An 11,873-nucleotide genomic window follows, 5' to 3' on the forward strand; every position below is an offset into this window, starting at 1 on the left:
CTTGCTCTGTTCTGTTAAAATAAAATGAAAAGTATACTGTACATTGTTTATCATTAATTTTCCAGGATCAGATGGATCGTTTCACAGCCTGCATCAATGGACTGGAATAATTAACAAGAGCAACACCTTCAGTCCGATGACGTATTTTGCGGTGTATTCTCGTTGCCTTCACACGATTTTATTCAGCTGAGGTTGACTTAGGTTGTGACGGGGTTTATGGAGTATATGTTGAACCCTGACATAAGTGATGTTTATTCTGAGTTGAGGTAATCGTTTGAAGGTGGCAAGGATACACACACACACACACACACACACACACACACACACACACACACACACACACACAGTACGTCCGGATACAGGGTGTTGAAATTCGTCTCTCCCTGGAAGACCTTGGACTGGATTCAACATAGTCCCCTGCACATCCATCCCTTCCCCATCACAACCACTAAGTCATATTTTATTCTTGACACCTCCGGGTGATTTGACTTATTGTGGGAAGGACGTGTCTTAAGGAAGGAGATAGAGAAAACTAAGACCTAACTCTCCTTCCGTCTGAACAGTCTCTCCAAAAAGGATATAAAATTGTGTGGAGAGGGCAAGAGGAAATATGGATGACCTTTCTTTTGTGAAGTAGGTAAGCTAATAGGATACCTGTTAGGTATATACAATTCTTTAATATTACAACCAACGTCTTTTTTATTTTTTGCTTCTCTATAAGTATATTTGGATTAGGTAATTTTCCTACTTGCGTGCTTCCTCTTTGCTTATTATTAGATCCTAACTCACCCTTTCCTTAGGACGGAAGAAAAGAGTTAGGGTGATAATGATAATGATGATTTGCCAGAATTCGTTGTATATTTCGCGACTGAAATGGAGGAAAGAAGGGACCTTCAATAATAATAATAATAATAATAATAGTAATAATAATAGTAACAATGATGATGATGATGATGAAGAGGAGGAGGAGGATAAGAATGAAGAATCCTCTGCACACACTACACTAATCTGTTAATTTCTTCATCTGCTCCTCTTTGTTACATCCCAGCCAGAACTAACTAATCACGTCCCTTAGTCTAATGGCGTTCCATATTTCCAAATTTATTTTCGCTGCCTTTATACAATTTGATCTAAATTCAAGGGAGAAATAGGATTGGGAAAGGGTTAAGAGGACTGTTTACAATCCCTTCACTATGAATGGTTTCTCCAAAGTTAACAAAATCGCTTAGATGTTAACAGGAACCAAGTAAAAAGATTCGAGATTACACTGAAGGAAAAAATGAACTAAATCTGTGATAAGTTTCTGGCCAAAGACATAGATAAGGTAGAACATAATGGTGTGTCGATGATCACCCTGAAGCTGGGTGTGTGGCTGCTGCATTCTTCTGTTGCTTTGCTTGGAGAGTTCCTATGTGCTTTATCAAATATAATCATATTGCATTGCTCATGTGCGTATTATTTCCCTCATTGATTAAGCTCATAGAAAAATTATTGAGAATGCGTGCGCGCGCGCTCGTGTGTGTGTGTGTGTGTGTGTGTGTGTGTGTGTGTGTGTGTGTGTGTGTGTGTGTGTGTGTGTGTGTGTAATAAGATAAAACTTGCCAAGATATACATAGAATAATAAACAAATAGGCCTAAATACAAGGGAGCCATGACTGGTACTGTACTACTAAAATTAACGATGACACTGTGGACAAGTCATCAGTTTTGGACACAAATTTCTACTGCATACATTAATGCTGAAGTATGTACCCATGCTGTGTTGTTGCTGATTGCACTCTGTGGTGTGCAATACAGGGTAACTGCATCTACAAGTTACAGTGTTCCATAAATAGCTGTCAGTGATTGGGGATTTGTTTGAATCTCGCCATGCAGTTTTAACCCCTCAGAACGGAGGGACACATTTTGGGGACTCTTATTCCTGCTGCGAGACTCTTATTACATTCATACATGTTTTTTATACTGAAGCACTTCATTAAGGTTATATTTAGGTTTTGAATGTCAAAAAGGTCATCCGAAACTATATAAAATTTTCCAGAAATGGCAAGAATAAACCGGAAAAGGCGCCCCCTCTCTCATGTGTTAACGATAGGGCCGTGAATGTCCTTGGCAATGTTAGGGTCAACTGGCTACAGGTATACAATGCTGAGTGTAAGATTTATTTGATATAGATGTCATGTTCTCAGGACTCGCCAGTGCTCGGTGATCCCTTTGTATCAGTGCATAAGACACGATAGAGGGAGGACCGGGCACCATGCTTCATCTAACCAAAATAACCTGACCTGACCAAGCCTATCCTGACCTGCCTAAAATTAACCTAACCAAGCCTAAAATAGCCTAACCTAACCTAACCGAAACTCTCCAAACCTAACCAAATCTCAGCTAACTTTCTTAACTTAACCAAGCCCAAAATGACCTCACAACCTAACTGACACTCTCCTAACTTAACCAAAACTGACCAAACCTGAAATAACCTAACCTAACTCTCCCAGTAATTATGCCTTCTAAAAACTGCCAGTGACCTCTCTCTCTCTCTCTCTCTCTCTCTCTCTCTCTCTCTCTCTCTCTCTCGCCTCCTTTCTGTGTACAGGGTGGCCCATAAATAGCGCTTCACCAAAAACTTACGTGGCAGTATCTTGTGTGTTGCGGGGACGGCTCAGTCGGCTGGTGAGGGCGTGGTTGTGGCAGTGGGATTAGAAATAAATGATGCAGGGTAGGTAAAGATAACACTGAGCCGTCCCCACAACACACGAGAAATCACCCGACGGAGTGAACATGGAGCGTTGTATATGGATTACGCTGCTTTTCTGTCTCTAGTTTAGGGCAGCCGGGTGTGTATTGGTTAGCACATCAGGACTGAAACTGTAGGAACCTGAGTTTGCTTCTTTGGATGGTCAAATTCCTAGATAATGTTTGTTTCCCCTTGACAATGTTCACTTGTTGGCGTTTTAAATGACATGGATGTATCTTCGATTGTTGCATCGACTTTGAGGAAGCGTAGGATTTCCATTAAGTGACTTATCTGATTTTATGACCCCCGTGAAGGTGACAGCCATTCTTCGTATTTTTATTTTTATTTACTTTCACCGTGGATCATACCTACCTCATAAATGTTAGAGGAAATAGACTAAGGGTATAGGCATTAATATGTCATAGTTATGGACATGTAATAATTACAGGCACCAGTATATATCTCATATCATAATGTGCTGTATGTAGTGTCTGCTGGAGACATACACAGCTTGTCACTAGGAATGTCAATCCACACGATATCAACAATACTGTTGCCCCAGACCATCAAGAACGTCGTTACATATAGTGTATCTCAATCTCTTTTCAGTTCAAACAATACAAGAATTCCATGATATGAGCAGGTTAATCAGCCTGAGCCAGTTATCTGACATCATGGAAACTACCCATGGAAATCTACTACACACAGCATCCCCACCGAGCCAATATATTCTTAGCTTTTGGAGGGCACAGTCAGAGCCCCTTAAGACGATCGAGGGCAAAAGGCAGGAGACAGGGTCAGCTAGGAGTTTGCTTTCACGTTACGTTACGCTGTCAGTCACATTTCGATTTAACTGTACAATAAACTCCGTAACCCAAGGGAGCCTATATCTCACCTCACCAATGTTACAAGACAGACAGAGAGGGAAGTGTGACAGAGTGGCACCTACCCCACAACGAGTATTCCAACACCTCACGATTTTATCAATGATTTCCCACGTTAATCTCCACTTCCTGAGGTACGATATTTATCTACAAGGGCAGCACTGTCAACACTGATGACTGCAGCGTTCTACGATACATAAACGATACACCTACAATCTCTCTCTATCTAATTAACACCTTGGCTACATCTACCGACACTGGTGGCAAGCAGTAAAAACGAAGCATAAAATAGTGGTGAATGAAAAAAGACAAAGGAAGCAGTAAAATGAGAAAAATACAGCACGATTACGACGGTAAACAATGGCTGTGAAGCGGTGAAACAACTCTACAAGCAACAAGCATTACTCAAAACTACTCATCTACGGCGTAACCCTACGATTTACAGGCTTTCAAGCAACTATGACAAGCATCAGCAGTTTACAAGTAACAAGTTTACGAGACAACTATACAAGCATGTATAAGCACCTACACGTAGCAGCAGTCTTCAGTGATTAACAAGAAAATCACAAGCACAAAGGACCGAGAATAAAGTAAAGAGAACAAGCAAGAATAAATGCATTGTCTTGACGAGGGAGAAGCCGTAACCTGCAGCAGAGTCATCATTTGCTAAGAACAGCATGACACGTCAATCAACCACCCTCCACTACAATCTCCACCACTCTTCCCCACCACCACCAACTCCAACAACTCCACTACGAAGGAAGGCAGTGATGACCAAGCGATCCTTACATTTGAGCTGAGTCGACAATCCTGAACATCAACCACTCCCTTCAACCACACCTCACACTACCGCTACCTCTGTCACCTATCTTCACTACTCTTTAGCGAGTTGAATATTTTATTCTGTTGAAGGTTGTATTATTTTATTAGCACTTCATCACTTGCATATATACCTAGCTAACGCATATAACTCCCAATAATATACTACCATTAAAACATTATTATATAAAGTATAATCAAGTAATTGCACTAACAAACCAAACAATTACATCTTTCTCTCTCTCTCTCTCTCTCTCTCTCTCTCTCTCTCTCTCTCTATCCGATTTAGTAAAATTCAATATTTTTAATAGCCTACTAAAATTACTGAAAGAAGAAACAGCTTTAGCAGTGCCTAATAGCTCTACACAAGTACCAAAAATGATCACCATAACACAAATAATCAAACACAATCAGACACACAAGGAGAAGCACAAAAGCAAACCCAAGACACAAAAAACACACCAGATAGAAAAGATAAAGAACAGCAAACAGATGCAATTTACGCCGAAGTAAACAATGTTGAAAACTGGTCATTGTTTTCAGATGTACACAGTGAAATTTATAGAAATTTACCACACACTTATTATAATCTTGACAACTTAAATCATAGAATACTCAGGTCTGGAAAAACATATAAAGTACCTTTAAATGACAATTGCAAGGAAAATCCAGTAACGATGGCTAACACAGATGGAGTAAACAACAGTGTAGTACATTCTCCACAAAATTCCTGTACTAATCCGGTGCCAGTGAAGGTGTACCATTAAGGAAAAATCTCACAAAATTTTCAGGTACTGGTAAAGATTTCAGAATCAATATTCAGGCAGTGATAGATGAATGTCATCAGTGTTTTGTTAGAAGAAACATGACAGATGAGAAGGTAATGATAGCTGTTTTCTCAGCCAGAATAAATCGGGAGAATTGCCTAGCTAGCAGTTTGCTCAAATCTTACAGACTCTTGCGAACCATGACATGTGAGGAGTTTAAAACAAAATTCCTCAGAAAGTTCTCTGGAGGCAGGAATTTACTAAGTGGTATACCTCCAGAATAACATAAAAATTGTGGACCTACTAAGGCAAACATACTCCAACTCCGATTTGGGTGGAATAACAGCAGACGTTTCCACTATCAAGAGAACCTTGTCAGCTAGCCTAACAAACTCAAATTGGGTCACAGATAATGGTAATGTGTCACCAATGCGTGTCATTGGCATCATTGGTTATACAGCTGCTCTATGTAAAATGCCAGAAAGAGTATTAAAAATCGCAAAAACAACACTATACAATCCTGGGATGTGCTTACTCGATTTCATTTGAGGTGGAATTAAATTGCACCAAAGCCAGTGTGACTGACACATCACACGGCAACAAGACAGGGATAAAATTACTAGAGATTGTTGCAAGGATAAATAAATCAATTTCAGGTAAGGACCAGAGAAAATCTCGACCAGAGTACAAACAAACAAACAGTCAAGTGAGCTCAAGGGCTTGTTGCCACACACCAGGCAAAAGACTGGCACAAAAATCTGGTTATAATCTGAGTAGACATTGGCCGGTAGAAAGACTAAAAAGTGGTAAATCCCCTCATGGGTCAAATTCGAGAGATACACTATGTTATTATTGTGCAAATCCAGGTTACACTAAATCTGAATGTTATATAAAAGTAAAAAGGACAGAGACATAGCAAAAGGGTTTGAACCCTACGGCAGGTGACACAAAACTGTCAGTCACTGGACCTCAGACTGTAAAACAGTAGGGAAGTATCTGTCCACAATTTGGGAGAAGATCGTACCAGCACAAAAGACAACAATATATAAAACATCCAAATAAAGCCAGAGTAGTCATAGGAAGTATTTTTAGAAATGAAAACGTTTTGGTTTCTGCTGTCTGTGAAGATGAAGAGATTTCATTATTTTTGGACTGAGCCTCACAGGGAATTTAATAACACAAGATGAGTTAGAAAGAATTTTTAGAAACAGAACGAAAATGTTTTTGGAAGCCTTTGACTTAGATTTATACACTGTGGATGGTGAAAAAATACCAGTAATTGTTATGACTGAGTTAAATGACAAATTCACAGAGATGAGTACTTTCAACATAGTAGAAAAATTATCAATTAGAGCAAACATATTGTAATGCTAGGTGTTTTAGGGTCGGCTTCCCGTCCCTCTAACGCCTAGTGTGCAGTTGGGTTCTCTTTCTAGACCGGAGCTTAGACAAATAAGAGAGAGGCAGGACACAAAAACTCAAGGCAACAACCTTACATGTGTATTGCTAAATTCTACAGTGGAACGGGCAGATGTCACAAATACAGGTATAATGGACAATTATAATTCTAAGGCCTAGATATGGGGTGTTAGTATCGTGCAGGATACTACTCAGGACAAGATCGGGCAACGTGCATAGCACTTAGGGCAGAGAGGTTATGCACCATCATTGTAGGAAAGTCTAGGTTCTGTGAACTGGTGGAGGTGGTGGCACTGTTTCACTGTTGGTAGGCTAACGGGTTTGTTGGTCGGGTCGTCAATTATTATTTTTGCACTGGGGCCTCTATATGTTTTTAGTGTGAGGCAGTGTCACCACCTGGTAGCGTGTTCTCTGAGATAGACCTGTATTTCACTGCCTTGCAGTGTTCACTGTTTCACCATTACCTTGCTTATTCCACCACTCTTGTTATATTATTACTGATGTTTTTCTCACTGACTTCCCCTGTTCTGTTATCTCACTGTTCTGCCCTTACTTCACTATGTCACGGACACTGTGCTCTCACTATCACTCACTTTCGGGTCTGGACATAGTGGCGGTCAGGTACAAGGGCGGCAGAGGTGATTCAGCCTCTCTACTGACGGGGCTGAGTTCTGCCAGGGGCCTCTGTATTCAGGGGCCACGGGATTATGCGTAGGGGCGTCCTCTCTCGTCTGGGGCTGCTGGTGGCGAAGGGTTCCGCGCTTTCAGGGCTTGGGGCGGGAGTCTGGCCCTCAGGGCTGGGGCCGAATAGCTGCCTGAACTTCTTGCTCAGAAGCCTGATGGAGGACGAAGATCTCCGGCATCGGGGTGTAGGAAGGTCCCTCCCGAGGGTCCTGGGGGCAGTCTGGAGGTCCCAAGGGCTGCAGTCCCCGGCGGTCAGGGACGCCGTCAAGAGGGGCTGTGGCGTCGGCCTACGTCGGGGTCCGTCAGGCGAGTCCTCTCAGGAACCAGCTGCAGGGAGAAGAGCCCGGTGGTAGTCACGGGGCCTTTCCAGTACCCCTCCAGGCTGGGGGCTCCCTCTGGGTCGTAGGTTGGTGGGCAGGAGTCAGCACCTGATGGAGGAGTGGCTACCAGCTGTCTCCTACCGTAGGGCCCGGCTACTGGCTGTGGCCTTCTAGGGGCGCGGCTACCAGCTGTCGCTAAGGCCCGGCTACTGGCCATGGCCTGGGGAAGGGAGCGGCTAAAGGCCGACTCAGGGGCACCTTCGGAGCGGCTACTGGCCGTCTCCTGACGAAGGTGGGAGCGATTACTGGCCGTCTCCTTGTTACCTCCAGAGCGGCTGCAGGCCATCTCCTGTAGGAGGGTCGAGCGGCTACCGGCCATCTCGTTCAGGGCACCTTCAGAACGGCTACCGGCCGTCTCCTGACGAAGGCGGGAGCAGCTACCAGCCGTCTCCTTCTTACCTCCAGAGCAGCTGCAGGCTGTCTCCTGTAGGAGGGTTGAACGGCCACTGGCCGTCTCAGGGGTGCTGACTGGAAGGTAGTCTCGTATTCCTGCTGTGGTGGCAGCAGGCGAACTCCAGGTCATAGAGGCGCGTGGCCCAGGTAGACTTATGTCCCTGTCGCCCAGAATCCAGGCATGCTGTATATTCTCCTCTGTGGGCTCCTTCTTGGGGTATTGGGTTGCCCTTGGTGATACTATACTGCATTTTACATATATTCTTCTTGGTTTAAAAACAGTGAGAACACAAAATATAAAGTTAATACCACATTTCAATTGAATTAGCTTCGATAATGAGTTCATAGAGGAAATTTCATCTGCAGATAGACACCGAGCAATTATAGAAAATCTAAAGTAACCAGAGCAAATAAAAACAACACAAAAAACGTAGAGTCTGACTTACAATTTCCCACACAAAATGGGTACCTAGGCCAAACCTCCCTCACTACCACTTCTCTCTCTCAGTCAAGGTCACGTCACGCACCAATTTACCCACAATTCAAACATGACTCACTCATGCACCCAGCCAGCATTAACTATAATGTAACTATACCACGACGATCTTTTATGAAAGTCAAAATAAAGAGTAATTTGAAAAGTTTAATATCATTGGATTGGAAGAGTCTATTAGAATAAATGGCCTTTTGATAGAAAGCACTCTATGTCGGGTAAATGACAAAGGTGTGACTAATGTCTTTGAGGGCAGGTTGTGAGCAAATTTTCAACCAAAATTTCGATTTCGTTTTTTTTGTGCCTAAGTGCTTCGTCTGTTGCTGCTCCACACACACACACACATATATATATATATATATATATATATATATATATATATATATATATATATATATATATATATATATATATATATATATATATATATATATATATATTACTGTCATATTTCATTTACAAGCAGGTGTTCTGGCCCCTTTTCTCACCTGAGTCGTGGGTGGCGAGCGTCGAGCCGAATGTGATCAAGAAGAAAAAGAAATGAAATGGGTCCTTTGCTTCAGCTACTGTCCTTTTAGTTACCCCTATGACGTTTTCCTTGACATGTGAATCAGAGAAAACTTTGTACACAAACTTCAAACTCAGTTAGTCACCTGGGCTGCGTTTCAACAGGCCTTAGCGCCCCAGAGCGGTCCAGGGGTAGTGGGGGTAGCAGTGAAACCACCAAATACTTGGAGCGCGAATTCGCTTTTACTCTAGATATCTTTCTTTCAGAATACTTAGCGGTTATGTATATTTAATCATTACTGACAACGGTATTAATGTTACATGAATATTTGTCAGCAAAATATAATTGTAAATGCATATTGCCGAAATACTTTGGAAATATTTAAGCCGTAATGAAGAACCATAACAAATCCTGCCTTCGCCACAGCTGCTTCCTCTTGTAATTTCCTTCGATTTTGAAGACGAAATGAACCCTGCAGTGCAAGACTGCAGTGGAACAAGATGACTTTGGAAGATATGATCATTGTGCAGAGGTGAGGAGGTACTTCATGGAAGTATGGTTTTCGCGGGAATGAATGAAAACAAACCCTCAGTCTGTACTCTTTAGATCCGCATAGCCTTTACTTTCAAAAGCCGAAAATCAATACTTAATTGAAATGAAGAGGGTATTGTAACAAATCTTTTCATTTATGACATGTTGTTATTCAAAATCCGTTCACTCTCCCAAATTACACAGAATAATACCCTGGTATTTAGAGTTCTGTTATCCTTTACACGACTGTGATCTAAACCATTTACAGCTGTCAGATGTCGCCAGAGAGACCCACCTCACCAAATAGTTTCAAACTTCCAACCGCGACGGAGTCCGCGACAACCCCCCCTTCATCCCCAATACTTTCGCTCTCGAAAGCGCCGTCACGTTCCCTAGCGCTCCAGCCGTTGAAACGCAGCCCTGATCTTGTGCTGTTAGGGCAAAGTGCAGGTTGGGGGGATATTTATTTCATTTCTACTGATATTTTTGTGATTATAAGTATGCTGAGGATTACCAAAGCTTCCAACATTAGACTGGAGTACCTGCAGCGTGGCTGTAAGGCAAAGAGCTTGAAGAAGGCTTCCACAGTAGCAGAGGCTGGAAGCACATACCGCCAGGTGAACTGACGTATTTTATAGGTTTGTTTACGTAAATAAATCGAATACCGTGGATTGCAGGTTAGTGTTTTTTTTTTTTTTTTTTTTTTTTGGCATACAAGAACGTTTGATAGGCATGAAGGTGTGAAAAACTTAATATATATCTTGGTGAGGGTGATGCCATGTCAGGTTGTAGGTCTACCTGAGCCTACAGGTGACTTGTAATGTACATGATACAAACTAGTCTTTATATATGTTATGCTGAGTGTTTTTAGTCCGACTTCTCGTTCTAAGAACACCAGCGACTGAGCGGGGTCCTCTTTCCGGACCGGAAGTAAAGCACCCACAAAGGAACAGGACATAAAAACCAGGCAGTATACCTTAACACATCTATTGTCTTAATTCCTACACTGTTACAATATAAAACAGAGAGGCATTGGATATACAGTAGACAGGGACACAGAGTTAGCATTTAACACCAAGATTTACAGTTACACTTGAGACACAGTATTCTGCATGTACACTTAGGTAGTTAGTTATAATATCGCGATACCCTTATTTCGTCTTTAGGCAGAGTTAGTATTATATAAATTTAGTCCGATGCACTAGATATGAACAGGGCCAAGAGTCAATGGGGTGAATGCTACTATAATTAGACAGGGTGCGGATCGCAACACTTGATGGAGTCACTTAGTCGAGACGGCACTTATTCACAGACTTTTGATTCTTCCGCGCACCCTAGTCTTGGTTCACGATTGCTATAAGTTCTTTTATCTGGGACGCTATTTTCTATTCTGCCGGGTATCGGGCTTTAGTAGGTTAGTGGTAACTTTCACTGGTATTATTCTGGCCCTCACTTTGTCACTGTTCACTGTTATCTTCCCATCTTGACTGTTCATGACACAAGGGGCGTTAACGTCACTATTTACCTGTGTTTCCTGGGTATAATTCACTATGGTGTCCGGGCGTGAGAGGGAGGCCCTAGGGGGAGCCTTCCTGCAGAGGGCAATACACTGCCCGCAGAGGAGTCACTGCCCGGGTCCTGGTCGTCGGTGGAGTACAGGGAGGCCCGCCTGTCTGGGGGCCTCGACCTGGGAGGAGGCCCTCGTACTGGAGCCTTGTTGGTGGGGTGCAGGGAGGCCCTCCGGTCTGGGGGCCTCGACCTGAGAGGTGGCCCTCGGGACTGGGGCCAAACAGCTGTAGGAGGCGGGCCTGTCGCCTCTGGCTCCATGGGGAGAGAGAGCCTGGGTTGCCTTCACCTGGAGGCTGCTGGTCGGGCCTGGGGGTCCTAGGACTGCGGTCGCCTGTAGGGGGAGGCACCAACAGGGGTGAGCTGCGGCACGGTCTCCGTCGGGTGTCCGGCAGGAGCAGGGATCTCCCAGGGGAAGGCGGTAGGATCCAGATCGGGCCACGCCACCACTCTGGCAACACCTCCGGGGCAACACTCCCGGATGGTGACAAAGGGCGTCCCACGCAGCCGAGAGGGAAAGGGGGTCGGCTGCGCAAGGGACTTCCTGCGTTGGGAGGGCCTTCAGATCCACGAATGAAGGGCGTACAGTGGCCGCTCCTTCCCCGTCACATACAGTGGCCGTGAGCGCGGTTTCGTGACTCCTAGGGCTCGCAGCTGAAAGGCGTACAGTGGCCCCTCCTTCCCCCGCACGTACAGTG

At 43.7% G+C, this 11,873-nt stretch overlaps 1 protein-coding gene across 1 annotated transcript in view; it reads left to right on the forward strand.

Moving 5' to 3' along the window:
- Nucleotides 1-2,237, forward strand: part of LOC145419050 (uncharacterized) — a 94,238-nt gene extending 92,001 nt beyond the window's left edge. Inside the window, exon 6 of the mRNA XM_080287296.1 lies at nt 2,187-2,237. Coding sequence (XP_080143422.1) covers nt 2,187-2,237 — 51 coding nt within the window. The remainder of the gene's footprint in view (nt 1-2,186) is intronic.
- Nucleotides 2,238-11,873: the final 9,636 nt, after the last annotated feature.

Source organism: Coenobita brevimanus, chromosome 117 (assembly GCF_032717465.1).
Source record: "Coenobita brevimanus isolate Jiangsu-jjx chromosome 117, ASM3271746v2, whole genome shotgun sequence".
In the NCBI taxonomy this organism is placed as follows: Eukaryota; Metazoa; Arthropoda; class Malacostraca; order Decapoda; family Coenobitidae; genus Coenobita; species Coenobita brevimanus.